This window comes from Centroberyx affinis, unplaced genomic scaffold (assembly GCF_046629955.1).
Source record: "Centroberyx affinis isolate AG114_WGS23_722 - 3 ecotype Tasmania unplaced genomic scaffold, CSIRO-AGI_Caff_v1 ptg000363l_1, whole genome shotgun sequence".
NCBI classification, from domain to species: Eukaryota; Metazoa; Chordata; class Actinopteri; order Beryciformes; family Berycidae; genus Centroberyx; species Centroberyx affinis.
Window position 1 is genome coordinate 142077 of NW_027279034.1, and position 16527 is coordinate 158603.

General features: G+C 43.6%; 2 protein-coding genes across 4 annotated transcripts in view; one reads left to right on the forward strand and one right to left on the reverse strand.

Moving 5' to 3' along the window:
* dnm1a (dynamin 1a) overlaps nt 1–4560 on the reverse strand; it is a 53070-nt gene extending 48510 nt beyond the window's left edge. For all 3 annotated transcript variants that reach the window (XM_071515661.1, XM_071515659.1, XM_071515660.1), the window contains exon 1: nt 4400–4560. In XM_071515661.1, coding sequence (XP_071371762.1) covers nt 4400–4560 — 161 coding nt within the window. The remainder of the gene's footprint in view (nt 1–4399) is intronic.
* A 2522-nt stretch (nt 4561–7082) lies between these two features.
* On the forward strand, nt 7083–16523 carry ciz1a (cdkn1a interacting zinc finger protein 1a). The gene is made up of 16 exons (XM_071515656.1): nt 7083–7156; nt 7638–7900; nt 9339–9466; nt 9744–9952; nt 11388–11505; nt 11898–11985; nt 12380–12492; nt 12624–12703; nt 12871–13161; nt 13284–13414; nt 13816–13909; nt 14630–14743; nt 14891–15043; nt 15219–15297; nt 15462–15583; nt 15930–16523. Exons 2-16 carry the CDS (start codon nt 7731–7733, stop codon nt 16503–16505), a joined length of 2466 nt encoding a protein of 821 aa, XP_071371757.1. The 5' UTR covers nt 7083–7156; nt 7638–7730; the 3' UTR covers nt 16506–16523.
* The last annotated feature ends 4 nt before the right edge of the window (nt 16524–16527 follow it).

Below are 16527 nucleotides of genomic sequence, written 5' to 3' on the forward strand. Positions count from 1 at the left end.
GGTTGGATGTCCTTGTCCCTGATTCACACCAGCCAGTCACAGTCAAAATCTAATGCACCTGACACAGAGGATCGGTGTCGTGCTGCACTATCAAGAGAGCCCATTTCTACATATACACTCCTTTCAAAAAGTTACATTGATTAGAAACACTGGTTTGACAATTATTATTACATGTCTCCAAAGAAAGCAGAATTTTTGCCTGCACTTCCCACTCTTTATCCGTCCCTGCCAAGTTATTTCTCTCCATTTCACGCTCTCTTTTTGTCCAACCAAATGTCATGTGCTGTAGACTACTCATACTTGCTGCTTGCTGACAAACCTCCTCTCACTCACAGTCAAATAAACGAGGACAAGCTTCAAACGGCCAAAACGCTTTGCGAAGTCGTTCGTGGAAGTGCCTCTCTGCCATTTGGTGTATGTATACTTCTCTATACATCAACAATATGTTGGCAGCTTAACTATAAGCTGCAATAACACAGAGAGAGAATGAATTGAATAATGGATGAAGGGAATAATCAGCCCTATTTCACTGGCAAAAACAGTCTATGAACAGACAGTGATATCGCTTAGCAATATTTCAAATGCAGACTCAGTTATGTTCATCTGTGTGTAACAAAGTAACAATAAAAATGTTGCATTTATCATTTGTTCCTATCACTATGTACACTACTAAAGGTTTGGACACACCTGGTTGAATGTACTATGTTTTTCATTCTCTTAAAGCAATTTTGATCTAAAGACTTATGCTTAAATGCTTGAAATTCGTTTTTTAGAAAGTATAAATAGTGAAGCTGATGCCTATGTATGAATTGCTTTCCAAAGCCTTTGCCTTTCCATCAAGGCAAAGGGCGGCTACTTTAAAGAATCTAAAATATAACATAGTTTGGATTTGTTTATCATAAACTGCCATAATTCCATTTGTGTTATTTCATAATTTTGATGTCTTTACTATTATTCCAAAATGTGAAAAATTGTAAAAATAAAGAAAAATTTGTGTGTCCAAACTTTTGACTGGTAGTGGTACTCTAGAAAAATATTGTTTCTGTCAGGTAATTATGACTGTGCATGGAAACCCTCCTCTCTCTCTCTCTCTCTCTTTCTATCTATCTATCTTGAGGCATTAATCCCTTCCAAAGTCAGAGATTTCATCACCAGGTCAGAGGAGTAGTGGCATGTACCAGGGTCACGTGACCTGACAGGGAAACCCCCTCAGCTAAGAGAAGGAGCCTCTGTCCGTCAGTCTGCTCCCTCATCCATCCAAACAGACAGAACAACAGTTACTGAACGTCACTATGAGCCGAGACCCATGCTGTTAGTTTCTCTATTCAAAGTAAAAAGGATGAAAAAGCAAGCAGCTTATTGACAGCCGCACAGATTACAGGACTAATAGAAAGAGGATGTTAAATGACTGTGTGAGAGAGAGAGAGTGAGCAGCGTCAGTGTGCATGTCTGAATAAGAGAGAGGGAGGCGGAGAGAGAGAGAGAGAGAGAGAAAGAGAGAGAGAGAGAGAGAGAGAGAGGGAGAGAAAGAGAGAGAGAGAGCGCTGTGACGTGCAAACACACAGCGTATTGTATGTGTGTGTGGGCAGATAATGCAAACACAATAGGCCACTGGGAGGGGGGGGGGGGAGGAAGATTATGGCAACAGCAGGACCAGGAGGACCTGAGTGATGTCATTACAGCTGGAGAGGGAGAGAATGCACACACACACACACACACACACACACAAACTTGGCATGATGGGATACTAGTGTAAGATAGCAAAGACTGCAGCGCTTATTGAAACAGTTGTGATTCATTTCTACAGTTAAAGACAGCGTCATTGATTGACGTAGATTGACTCTTCCTTAACATAATCCTCAAGATGTAAAAAGGACTAGAATATTACTTAACAGCTGGTCCAAAATGCAGCTGCCAGCCTCAAAAAAGAGGACCAAAAAGAGAGAACACATCACTCCTGTTTTAGCTTCACTCCACCGGCTCGTTGTAAAATTTAGGATTGATTTTAAGATTTTTATTGATCTATTTTAAAGCACGCAACAGACTTGCTCCAAGTTACATTGTTGAGCCTTTAATCCTGTATGAGCCTGAGATCCTCGGGTAGGAATGTTTTGTCTGGTCCTCAGTCCAGGCAGAACACCGAGGGGGACGGGGCTTTTTCAGTCAGAGGCCTGCCAGTAGGCCTACCTACTGTGTCCTCTTTTAAATCACTCTCAAAAACTCACTTTTTCAGGATTGCTTTTAATTAATTTGATTGATTTTAATCTATTTATGGTGACTATCTGATGCTTCTGTGGTGTTAAACTTTTTATGTTGTTTTACTGTCAGCTGTACAGACTTTCCTCATAAAGCACTTTGTAACCTTGTAGTGCTCTATAAATAAAGTTATTATTATGATTATTATTAGTGGTAGTAATATTATTATTATCACTATAACTCTTGTGGTTTTAACCAGTACTATATATGATGTTAAAACAAGTTTACCCAGCTGGCAACAGTGAGGCTTACTTGCTGTCAAATCACCATGTACAAAATTGTGCTTATATCACTCTATTGGTTCTCTATTAAAGGGCTGAATAAAAAATACACACCAGGCATGACTACAAATTGTTTAAACACTTTGCCTTTCAAGTGTTTGGTTGTGTGTTGTTATGTTTGAGGCTATTCCAGTGCTTATAAAGTTAAATCACTTCATTGGCTCTTATACATCATTCACAAAACAGATATTCCTTCCACTGATGGTATCATATTTATTACCTGACTCCTTTGACATGTAAACAGTCGGGTGCCACAGAGGCCATTACAGGAGCGTGGCAGACCTACTACCTGTTAAGAAGGGGATTAGCTGTGTGGCCATGTGGTGAGCTATCTGTCTCTACTGCCAAACACATGTACAAGCGAGAGGAGGCATCAGGAGAAAGAACAAAACAATGCCAGATGTGTTCGCACCTAATTAGCTCCACCAGACAAAGGTGAATTAATTAAAAATGCTATTGCCTTGTTATTTTTTCAAATCAGTTGCTGCACAAACGGACTCCTGTCCCTCCAGCAGGATAAATCATGGGTTGGTGTCACTGACATTATACTGGGGATTAAACCCAGGCCTCGCTCAATGGGAAAAGTGATTTGGCTCAGGCTTTTAGGGCGATGCATGCAGTCTGACCTTGCCTAAGCAGAAAAATACTGCTGAATCACACACTGTGTAACACACTGGCAGCAGGATGGGCAAAGATGAAGTGGGACATGAGCCCCAAAAACTGCACCGTGGTGAAAAAGCTGAAACCTGTGAGGTGATTTGCAAAATGTTACAGCAGGGCTGGCAGTCAGTCAGTTCGCTGGTGACACCTACGCTGCCTGCATGCAGTAAGCTTCACCTATATAAGCACTGACAGATGGATGCTGAGCCGAGCTGGAAGGGCTCAAAGCTCAGGTCTCTCTCTCCCTCTCTCTCTCTCTCTCTCTCTCTCTCTCTCTCCCCCCCCCCCCCTCTCTCTCTCCCCCTCTCTCTCCTAGCAAGGTCATACTGCAGCACAGCAGATTGGTTCCCCAGGCTTTGTTTTGCATCCTATATGTTCTGTGTTGGGACTTCATGAAACTGAAAAGATTCTGTGCAGGTTTTCAAGACTGAAACCTGTCCACGCAACTGTCTCCACCACTCTCAGGTCTGAATGAATGAGCCTACAGTATGAATAACAAAATGGTAGCTCTGCCAGAGAAACAATAACACATGCAGCATTGCATCCCCCCGTGTGTTTACAGGAAGTCAGCATACAAATTGCTCCTGGTCTTAAATGGATCGCATACGAGTTATAATAGTAAAGAACTTGGTGTCACTTCGACACTCAATGCCATGAAGTTTAGAAACTTCAATGAATGCGAAGAAGTTATTTTCAAACGCCTATAGCCTGCCACATTATTAGCAGAGGTGATTTATTGTATGGTGATATTATTGCTGCTGGGTAACGGTCAAATATAACCTGCAAATAACCACGGATTGCGGGCTATCATATCTCTTATAATGAGCTGTGCATTTAACAATAACACGTCTACTTGTGGTTCGGCCAATGCACCATGCAGCAATTAGCCGGTGAATTTCACTGGGGGGGGGGGGGGGGGGGATTTATGCAACAAAATAATCTCCTCGGATTCCCTTAGCAGCCTTGTGTGATGAGGGAAAAAGGTAGGGAGGTAAAAGGACAACAAACTGAGGAAAATGTCCAATAATTTAAACCATTCAATCACATCCTGAGCCTCTCAATAACGGCCGCAGGTAAAGAAAAGGCCTGGAGGGGGGGGATGGGGATGGGGATGGGACGCGGGACGGGGATGGGTAGGTGTGAAATGAAAGCCATTGCGGCCGTCTGATGCATTGGCGCACCGACACGTAAAGCCCACTTACTTCCCGACGAAGTTCTCCAGCACCGAGCTCTTGCCCGCGCTCTGGCCGCCGACCACGGCGATCTGCGGCAGGTCCAGGTTTGCGTTCTGGCCGATGGCGGAGAAGGCATCCTGCATGCGGTTCACCAGAGGAATCAGATCCTCCATTCCCCGGTTCCCCATCTTTGCCAAATGCAATGGGATCGGGCTATCTCCTCTTCAGGACGCAGTGGGAAATCTGAAGGGAGCTGCTGTCCCTCCTCAGAGGGCGCTGAAACGTTTTGGGCTTCTGTATGCGGTTCAGTTCTCGGTTTGCTCCCTCATTGATTGCGCCTCCTTTGGTGTCAGATCGGATATTATAGGACTCTCTCTCTCTCTCTCTCTCTCTCTCTCTCTCTCTCTCTCTCTCTCTCTCTCTTCCCTCCTCTCCACTGCCGGGCTCTCTCCTCTCCACCAGGCACCACAGGGGATGAGGATGATCTCTCTTTCTCTCAGGAGAGATCCCTGCAGTTCCGCACATACACCGCTCGGTGGTGATATATATATATATAGCCTAATTTGTTGGCCACCAAATTATGAGATTATCATGTTGTAGTGTATTCAAAAAGATATAAACTGAACATTTGGCATTGATTATTATCAGATGAACTGTTTCCACTTCCCATCTTTCCATCCTACTGCACTATCTTGTGAGTTGTAGGCTATTGATCTGTCCATGGTGCTGAATCTGTTAACTGCGACAAAACACACTCCAGGAAGACAGAGGGCGATCTACAGCCATTAGATCATTGTTACTGTTTTGTTGTTTGTTGTTAACCATCACAAGGACATATACAAAACCGAATATACATAAAATGCATACAAAGTAGGTAGGGGTAGATAACACAGGAAAACCTCAAAGGAAAGGCATATAGCCTATTCATTAGTTTCACAGCTTTCTTATTGGAAAAGTATAGCATATATAGTATACCTATTTATATAGTATTGGCCAATATCCTTGTATAATATTAGAAATAGTGTTTTTTTTAATCCGTAAATTTACATAATAAAAGCAATTCAATACATTTGTTCAGCGTCTTTGAGTAATTACAAAACCGCTATACAAATGTATAAAATGTAGGCTATTAGGCTATTTGTTTCTCTTCGCTTCTACTAGGCTACTGTTTGCACATAAGGATTACAAACAGAAAGCGTCAACCAGAGAGAATAGGTGAAGTGAGAGGTTTCACCTCTTCCTACTTCCGGCTTCACATAAATTCCGTCGTGCAGGCTACCGCTAGACTGCTCCGTTTTCGGCTGAGAAACAAATAAGAGACTGTCTCATATCCTGGCCCAATAGCTTTTATTTTCTGAGAAAGGCTTATTTGATTTAGCCAAACGAGATAAATGTCTATGGTCTTTGTGAGCTGCTTCTTTCGCGCATGCGCAGTATGTCGGTCCCGGATGTCAATAATGAAGATTGGTGAAGATTCTTGCATAAATCAATGTACTGATCAACGGTGCTCATTAGCTAGCCCTCCTGACCCTTCTACTATACATTGTTATATATAAAGGATTTAGGCAACAACGACTAGCAGCTGATTACATGTCTAAACTGGTCTAAACGGTGCCAATCAGACAGTTAATTTCTGACCTGTCTACCACTGATATATCTGACCGTTTTTGTGTTTATATAATGGCCTATAGTTTATTTGTGATAAGTTAAAATAGGCCTATCTGATATCCAAAATATCTGGTTGGCTAATTACAATTGTCTTGTTTTGCACAGTAGCTCTCATTACATGGATAGTAGTTGCATGTTAACATTAACAACATTAGTTGCTTAGCGAAATTAGCTGAGCTGGCTCTTATCAAGCTACCGCTCCAAGTCCTTTGGAGTAGAGGCTTTGGCTGACATCATGGCAGTTTGTCACAGTAACCTAAATTTGGAAACAAGTCCACCTTTTCATACCATTCAGTTTTAAATATAACTTTTCTGTAAAAGTCCATCCTTACACATATCTTCGTTTTCTTTTTAGCCTCATTGTTATATATATATATAAATATCCATTATTTGTGCCCAGCCACTGTTCTCTAATGGACTGTCATGATGGTGCCAGCCCCGGTTGCTAGGAGACTGTGACACAACCGCAAAGCCTCTATTTTATTTTTAGACAGTTGTGGTCATGCGCGAGATGATTTCCCACCCCTACCCTGTTCCTGTCTAGAGGACACAGGCCGGAACATGATGTGAATTATCTTGATAGTTAAATGTGTGCTCTTTGACGGACGCCCATAGAGGTTATAGGGGGAAAAAAACAATCGGCGTCGTGTTGGTCCATTTCTGAGAAAAGCCCAGTCCACTTTACATAATTTCTCACGAATAATTAGCTGCGTGATATTTACTAGAATCGTCGTTTAAAAAAAATACACTGATATAAACCATAGAAAACAAAAAAGTCATCATAGTAAAACAGTGTAAACACCCAATCCAGACTTTCGAAGCCCACCCGCAGGTCCCTTCTAAATGGAAATGAATCATCGTCAGATTTAACTAAGTATTACAATATAATTTCTATATCAACTTGTTTATGTTGTGTATTTTGTACTGTAGACGTCAAGCCTGTTATCACTCGGTCAGTTTTTAACGCAGCCAGCAGAGGGCGACAGGGAGTGAAGACTTTCCCAACACAGAGGCTGGTTTCTAGCTCAAGTTGCACCAGACTGAGAGGAACTATTTCACTCTGTGCTGTGGTTTACGGCGGATATTTACAGCCATTGTCGCTTTCCTCGTTGAAAAGTAAGTCTCCACAACTGTATGTAACACAGCGTAATCGAGGAAAGTTTTGCAACTGAAGCACAGCTTGTTTTTCTTTTAGTTAGCCAGTTGAATATTATGCTAAGCTAACTTGTTGGGTTCAGTCACTCAGCGGCAGCTAATGTTAGCTTCCCTCGTTTCACGGCAGGTGCAATTCATTTATTGACTGCTAGATCACTATCAAGATACTGGATTGTGATAAGAAGCTGTTCTGTTATGAAAAAATACCTTCTGCCAAGTTTGGTAATGGCGCGAGGTAACCACTGGTAGATGAGCCAAGTAGAAAGTATTGTTAGCTTGTTGGCTAACATCAGTTGTCATCATGAATTCCTTGGTTGTCGCTAGCCAATGTGGAGCGACCTGTTGTCTCAAGAGATGCGCACTATTATTAAATGTCTGTCTGCACAATAAGAGTTTTTTCTCACAGTGGAGCAGCTTGTCAAAGGTCTTTGGTTTTCCTCAGATCCGGGGATCTTCCGTGTAAGAGGTACCAAAACATTTGCACCTCACAGCCACGGTTCTCGCAACTACGGTGTGACAGAGATCAAACAGCGGGATGTTCAACCCACACATCCATCAGCAGCAGCAGCAGCAACAACAGCAACAGCAACAGTTTCACCAACACCTGCGGCAGCTGCAGCAACTTTTCCAGCAGCAGCCTCCGCCTCCTCCGCCGCAGCCGCCTCCAGCGCATCATGTGGCCCATCACCACCACCAGGCTCAGCGGTAAGAGCGGTAACTCGAGGTCGGGGATTAGCGAGGCCCGCTGGATCAAACAAATACTGTTGGCAGCTGCTGCTTTGGTAGCGCTGCCATAACAAATGGCATTGTGCAGTTTGGGGATAATAACAAATTAAATACTGTTGGACAGTATTTTGATTTAAACTTAATATTTTCCCAGCTTGGCAACACAGGGATATTTGATCACAATTTGATATTTAATCACAATTTATTTTTATTTATTTTTTTACTAGTAGTCAATGAATTAATCCCTTTGGTCGCACCAGTGTGGCCAAAACATCCAGGCAAATCTCTGGGAGTTTGACTTATGTGTCCTTTAAAAAATACTAATGCAGTGTGTGTCGAGATGGGCGAGACAAGTCCAGCCGGTCAGCTGGGCCTGCGCCTGTTTAAATATCGTTAACCTGGATATCTGTGGGTCCTAGTCCATGGTTTGTTGGTTTGTTATTGGTGCCAAAGCAAAATGTTGACTAGAACCACATGCCCAGTATCCTTCCTGATACTTCATATGTCAAATAGTGTTGTGTGATTTCTAAAGCCATTAAGGAAAGTAAGTTAGGTGATTTCTGATAAAGGCCAGTCCATGTTGACAGAGCTGCTGTCACTCTGCCAGGGTCAGGACTTCAGCCTGGAAAAAGATTTTAAAGTAGCCTATTCATAATCAGAATGCAGGTATCCATGTCCAGTGGCCTATTGAACTGATTCAGTGCCTTTACATGCAGACATGGTGATTTCTAAAATGCAAACTAATGTGGTATGCAATAAACGGAGCCTTATTTTGGAGGTCAGTGTTGTGGAGCAGAACTGCACAGTTACAGTGAGGTTATTGAAATTTACAGTTTACAGCCCACCTTGCTTACCTTTTAAACACACTGTTGCAGAGATTTGACCTGCTAGTAGCCCATATCAATTGGTTTCGTTGTGTGTGAAATAAATGTCCAGGTTTGTCATAAGGCAAAGAACTCTGCCTTGGTTGGTCGGGGATAGACCTTTTTGCTGAAAAAAAAAAGAGAATTCACTTCATGATTGCATGATAGTGAGAGAGGTTTAAACTCATCAGCATAAACCAATCTCAAATCAAATTTGTGTATAAAAAGGATGTAAATGGACCTGCTTCATTACCTATTGTAGCAGATTATCCATGTTTTCCACTTTATACAGCACAATGGCACAGCGCAACCACATTAATTTCAATAGGCGGTATGTTAATGACTGTGTGTGTGTGAAGTCGTCTCTGGATGAAAATATCGGTGCCACCAAATTTGTGACTAATTGCAGAGTCCTGCAATTAGTCATTGATTGCCTGCACTTTGCTGCAAATCTCAGTGAGTTTCTAGTTTTTCTGACGTTTAATTATTTATGGTGTAATGATTGGTTGGAGTAACAATGCATATTGATTCTCTCCTGTGTATTTGCTGCCCAGAGCCATCTCCGTGCCGCCCCAGGCAGCCCCTCCCCCCAGGATGGTCAACCTGTGCCAGGCTACTCAGACGACCATCATCGCCCCCAACCCCATGCTGCAGGGGGCGTTACTGATGCAACAGATGCAGGGTAAAACTAGAATTACAGTTTAAAGACAGTAGCAACAGACAGTAGCTAAACCCCTGCATAAATTAGCACAACCTAATCAGTGTTTGGAGAGAAACTGCATTAGGGGGAGAGGTTTTATCGCTCAGTTTCAAAGCTGATCTATTTAAAGCATGAAAGCATGAAATCAACCAATTTTCAAAGGTCAGTAATTTTATTTGACTAATCCGGCCTCTCCTCCTTTCCCTGCCTTTATGTGATCCAACCCATCTGTCTCACATCATGCTCTCCTACCATCCAGGTAACATGCGGGGCTTTGCGATGGGCGGACAGCAGTTCCGTCAGTTCTATGCGGCGGGGGCCCGGTCCTCCCTGCTCGGACCCGTTCCCATGGGCGTGGCCATGAAGAACCCCATGATGGGCTTCCCAGCCGCTCGACACTTCCACCCCCATGCTCGCTACTACAATAACACCACCACCTCCTCTTCCGCCTCCTCCACCACCACCACGGTAATTACTAGAGCGCCGTTATTCTGCTGTTTATCTACTGAATGGAATATGGATGTGTGTGCTCTAGTCCAGGGAGTGGCAGCGATGTGCCATGGATGCCCAAGACTATGTAGGTTTTCATTCCAGCCAAACACTACACCAGGGTCGGCTGATTGGACAAATTCATTGAGGATTGGCAATACACTGAATCCGCCAGTGTAAATACTGTTTCCTATTTATATCCGTTGCCCAACCTTACACAACACCGGCTGATTTCACTAATAAGTTCCCTCTTCTGGTTGAAGGTGTGCTAACGGTGTAGTGTTTTAGTGTTTGGTTGAATGAAAACCTGCGGACTCTCGGCCCTCGTGGTTTCCCATCATTCCTCTAGTCTGTCACGGCTCTATGGTGCGAGCATTTTGCTTGCATTTGCACAGAAAAATAGACATGCAAAGGAGAAACCAACAGTGCGAGAGTGCTTGTGCAAATTTAGAGCGAGAGTGCTGCTGGATCAATTACAGCCAGTATGTAGTTTTTCTAGGCTCTGCTGCAGTGGTCACTACGCTTGAACATTGTTGATAAAACTACAGTTCCTTAATTCAACGAGTGAGTAAAACACTAATCAGACCATTTTTAATATAAGCCCAACAAGGAGCGTGTGTCAGACGAAGATGAATGAGTGAGGAATGCTTTGATGGTGCCAGTTGGCTTTAATGAGTTAAGAGGCAAAGGTAGTAAGGAAAAACAATTTGAGGTTGCACTGTGTGAAGCAGAAGTGAAATGACACTATGGACATTATGGTGGTTGTTTGTTGGTTTCAAGTCCTGGCTTTGAACTAAGACTTGGCTCTAAGGGAGACAACTAGCTTACAAGACTGTTGTCAAACTAGCTCCAGTAGGTGACAAAAGATGGGAGACTGTGCATGATTCAAAAGCCAAAAATAATTTTTAATTAAATGAAACTCATTTAAATAACAGAAAAACTGTGCTGCTACCACCGTGTGCAACAACTAGGCTCAGGATAATACACACAGAGTGGAGCCTCCCTAGACTTTACTGTGTAATGTGCCTGACAAACTAATGTCAACCCCAGTCTTCATGCGATTACCTTCATGCGGTGGGGAATACTCAACTGTTGCCTCTCACCAGCCCCAAAGAACCAGAAACGAAATGATGATTAGCACTGAATTATGGTGAGATTTGAGTCGTGTAAATAACTTGCAGTAAAATTAAGAAGGAGCTTATCTTTCTGAAATTTAGGAAGCAATAATCAGTATTCTGACAACCTGCATACACCCAAACAAATTTTTTTTTAATGCACAATCAAAATCAATTACATCCAGTTATGACATGTTCTACACTGTCTCTTATTGGGCCAGTGTTGATCCCAACCTTGTATAAACTAGCCAGGTCACTGTTCATGTCTCTGTAATCCCGCTGTCTCGCTGTGTGTGCAGGACTTTGCAGCTCGCCAGACAGACAGGAAGAGGGACAATGAGCAGAGGGCAGCGGGCACCGCAGACGGCCAACCAGCAGCCAGCAGCACCAGTGACACCAACGATAAAGCTGAAACAGGTAGAGCCGCAGTCCAGCAGGCACACCAAGCTGCTGTCAACCGCTTTCTGTCAGGCACCTCAGGATTCAACATGAGCTAAATGTCATAGATATGTCACATGTTTACATTCCTTGTGCGTTTGCCTCCACAAAATGCTATAAAGTAGAATACTTGATTGAAGGTTTCTTTTTGTGAGTTATGTTTTTTGTTTGTTCCCAAGGTCTGTGATGGAAGGCTAGAGGAAATCTGTAACGTCTGAAAGAAAGAATTATCACTTACTGTTCTACCCTCAATCTAGGATTTTAGTTATTTGACCACTTTGACGAGATAAACGATGGCTTTAGTGTTCTTAGGAGAATGTGTGTGAAAAGGCAGCGGTGCAGCTAGCAGTGTGTTTGTCTGTAACCCACAGATGGAGCTGTGGAAGGAGCAGACGGGCCCACACAGACTGTGGAGGAGACAATAGAAGAACCTGCAGTCAAGAAGCAGAGGACAGAGGAGTACTGCCACTATTTTTATTTGTGTTTCAGATTGTTTCCCAGGGTTTTGACTGGTCATGGAATTTTGAGAGGTGTATCCCAGACTGGAAAACTCAGGGAGTTTTATAAATTACAAAATTGGTCACAATTGTATACCAAAAAGTATCTTACGATTTGTTTCACACATTTACTGCATTAGATGGTAGGAAAAGTATAATCCTGATTATTTTGCTAGATATTGCAATCATGATTATTAATCACAATTATTATTCCTGATGATTTAAGGAATTTATTTAATTCTTCTAGCACTTTTTGCATCTTATCTAAACCGAAATGCTATCTCCTCTGTTCCTAAACCACTATATTTGCCCACCCCTTTCCTCCCTCTGTGTCTCTTGTACTTTCTCTCTCTCAGGTCAGAGGAGCCCAAGGAACAGCCTGTTGCTGAGATTATTACTATTGCAGAGTCTGATGAGGGAGTCCTTTCTCCAGAGTATAACAACGACACAGAGGATGGCCAGCCTGATGGTAAAAAAAGAAAACAGAAAAAACCTAATGATTAGTTTAGAGAGTTAAGCATTAATCTCTAAATATGTGCAGCTTGGATCTGTTGAGTTGAACGCCCATGTTTGTGCTGGTCTCTCTTGTCCTTGTCCCAGACTGTGTCATCCTGGAGGACGGGGGCTCCACAGCAGGATCTGAGGCTGTTGAGGCGCTGGAGGAGAGCAGAGCTGCTGAGGTGAGACGAGCCTTGAGCCACACTGAACCCACTCTCATTTTGTCACTATATCTCGTGGGATACAATTTAAACACACGGTGTGCAGTGTAATATTTATAATGGATAGCCACTGGTTAAGAAGTACACAATAAGTGGAACGAGGTCTGGTTTACACCACCTCTCTGTAGGTGCACAGCGAGTCGTCCGCCCCGTCACCGTCTGGCAAGCTGAGTGAGGAAAGCCAGCCGGTTAACTTGGACCCAGAGGAGACACCAGAGGAGACACCAGAGGAGACACCAGAGGAGGCACCAGAGGAGGCACCAGAAGAGGCACCAGAGGAGACACCAGAGGAGACACCAGAGGGCAAAGATGCCCCTTTGGCCCCAGCAGACAACCAGGAGGAAGGCAAGGAGGGTGCGGTGGAGGGAGCCAACAAGTTCTACTGCTACCTCTGCAGTATTACCTGCCACAACCAGCAAGTAGGTAGAACACAGATACACACAGAGGGAGTGTGATGGACTGGCTGTGAAAGGCATAATGATTACATTTTCTAATTGTATAATTTTCATTTTCTCTCCTGTGTTTTGTTCTGTGTTTTCAGAACTTCAGGAGTCATATGAATGGCATTTCCCACCAGCAGAGGATGATGGAGATCCAGCACATGAGCAACGCCTGCCTGGTCACCCTGCTGCCCCGAGTCCAGGAGTCTCTACAGGGAGCACAAAGAGACGGGTCGGTGTTACACACACACACATATATACAGATATGCATTTGGCTTCTTTACTGTATTCTGATGCTGTATTCTGCTGTTTGAAAACAGCAGAATAGTTTGAGAGAAAGTTGAGAGATCATGCTGTTGATGTTATGCCTCTTGATGATGTGTGCACTTCTGAAGTTATGTGTACTAGCCTTTGACATATTTTCTTATAATAAATAATTGAACTGAGAAATTGAATGCAACACAAGTGGGTGTTTCAATAACCATTTATAGTTATTTGTGAAAGTGAATGGGGTATGCAGTTTATTTCTTTTGTGCCCAGTCAAATATTTTTAGTTAAATTTAGGGAAGTATTTGTAAACGAACCCCCTGACCCTTACATGTCTTGAATAGTTTGTGTCTGTATTATTTACAGAGAGAAAAGACCAGGCCTGCAGCGCTGGTGTGGCACCTGTCAAACCCACTTCACCAGTAACGTCATGGACCACCGCCGCACCGTGGAGCACAAAGTGAGAGGCTGCTTGCTTTACAGCTTGTCCATGCTAGCATGGACAAAAATATTTACATCCTGTTGATGTTGGGTACAGAAACTTCACTTAATTACAGGGCTAGGCGATAATTCAATATTATCCTTTAGCGTTTTTTTCATCATATTGTGATTATATGCTGATTTTGGGATATCGTGACACAATTCTGCTGTCTAAATTGATAACAAGCAAATTTTTTTTTTTTTTTAAACTGACAAAATGAGGTAGGGTAAGGGTATTATTTGAAAATTTCTGTTTAGTTCGACATCACACCCTAACATTACTATTTGGGTCAGTGGGATGAACATTAATTTGATTACTTAACGTGTGATTTTACATACATCAGCCATATTGTGATATATATATTGATATATTGAGAAAACAATCCTTATTGTGATATTGATTTCAACTATATTGCCCAGCAGTACTTAATTACACATACAAAAATGGCTCAAATATAGCTACCAAATTCATCAGTGTGCCTCGGCTCTCTGGATCAGCACTTCCCAGGCTTAACATGAAGGATTTCACCATGAGGCTCTATGAGTCTAACTCTTACCTCAAAACATGACCATTTGGAGTCCTTGAATTCCACCAAACAAGACCTTGAAAGTCATTGAGAAGTCCTTAAATTTGCTGTCCAAGTGGGTGCGGGCACCCTGTTGGAATAATCATGATGATCTGGTGTCCGTCCCTCCGCAGCTCGCCAGTCGAACAGCAAGCCCCTCCTGCACAGTCTGCAAGAAACACTTCAGGACCTCCCAGCTGTTTGTGGAGCACATGCAGTCCCAGGAGCACAAGCAGAGAGTGGAGGAGGTATCTTGTGTGCCTGTGTGTCTCTGTGTTTGTGTTCCCGATTTTAAAGACATTAGCAAGTGTTTTCCCGTAGGTGAGGATGAATTAAAGTGTTTGCCTTGCCACACTGGTGCACCTCCTGACTCAGTTTTTCTTGCTGCTGACTAGCTTCAGGAATCGGAGGGTTCAGAGGCCTTGGCCAAGCTGTCTGCCATGGACACCGAGGGCTTTCTGGTGGACGAGGAAGAGGAGGACACTGAGGTGGAAGAGGGAGACGAAGGACAGAGGAATGATGGAGACCAAGGAAGCTCCTACAAACAGGTCAAGCATCTCTTTGCTTCCATAATATGCTTTGTGGGAGCTGTGAGTTTATCTACAAATTAGTTGCAATTTCTGTCACCCTCTAGTGGTCAGAAAGTGTTGCTTATTGCAGCTTTAAAGTTGGTGAATTTAGCATAATTTGGTTGTACAATGTGTCTGTGGTGTCCTCGTACAGGACGGCTGGTCCTCCCTGACAGAAGTGACCCTAAAGGACATGGCGGATGATGAGCAGTATGACCCCGACACGGTCTACGGTGAGTGACGAGCTCTCGCCTTTCACAGCATTCACCGGCTCCTAATTCTTCAGTGATCACAGCTAAATTAATCTTCCTCTGTTCTCTTACCTTTTTTGTGTTCCTGATCACATTCCTTATTATTCTGTAATGTTAATTTTAGTCTTTGACCTTCTTCACCCCAGGGTCCAGTTTTTTACTTCCGGTGGCTGGCTTTCTCTGCCGTCTCTGCAACAAGTTCTACCATTTTGAGTCGTCGGCCCTTCACTCCCACTGCAAATCCCTCAAGCACTTTGAGAACCTCAAGGTTAGTTTTCATGACTTTTTGTGTTTCCATGTTCCTCATTCACACTGAATGAGGCACACTGAATGGCTGGTGTTATTTATTATCCGTGGCACTCACCCAATGAAATGTCTGTGGTTCTTTTGATATTTTGTGTCAAGCATTTTGACAGATCACCTTGGCTGAAGCTTGCTTACTGTTGTATTGATTCTGACTAGTGAACTGCCAAGCTTCAATCCAATCATATCTAAGCTCTCAAAATGCCAGTCTGCATTACTCTACATGTAAGACTGATATGCACCAATGTGTGTATATGCTTAAGAAATTCCCAGAAGCTAAATACAGTATTTTTTATGCTGTCTCTTCTCAGAAGTACAGAGCCTTGCACAGCCAAAATGATGAAGCTATAGCATCTTCCAGAGAATCTCTCATAGCCAGCAACTCTGAGGAAAACTTCAGGCCCTTAACAGAAACCATCACAGACTGTTTGGATGAAAACAGCAACCACAGTGTCTCTGGTTCTAATCCTGCCTCCGGTGAGATGGATTTAGTGACCAACCTCCAGGCCATGCAGCCGATCGTTACGATCACCCGACTGAAGCTGCTGCCAGACGCCCAGCAAGACGAGAAACAACCAGCGCCCGCCTCAGACCCGCAGGACCTCACCACCGCCTCAGACACAGACACCGGCTGCACAGACCAGGACCTCAGCCTCAACACGTTGGGGGAGGAGACCGCGTCCCAGGCCTCTGTCGTTCAGGAGAGTCCGGCCGAGCTGCCTGACGTCAAGGGAGAGGAGCCGGACTCACAGCCAGCGGTGGCCGACGAAAACGTTAAGGAAGAGGAGGAGAAAGAAGCTTCTGCTTCACCAGGGAAGAAGGCCAGTGCAGGGAAGGCAAAAGCCACACCCAAAAGGAGGTCAGGGAGGGCCACGTGCAGACGCTGAGTCACAGGAAAGATGGGGACAG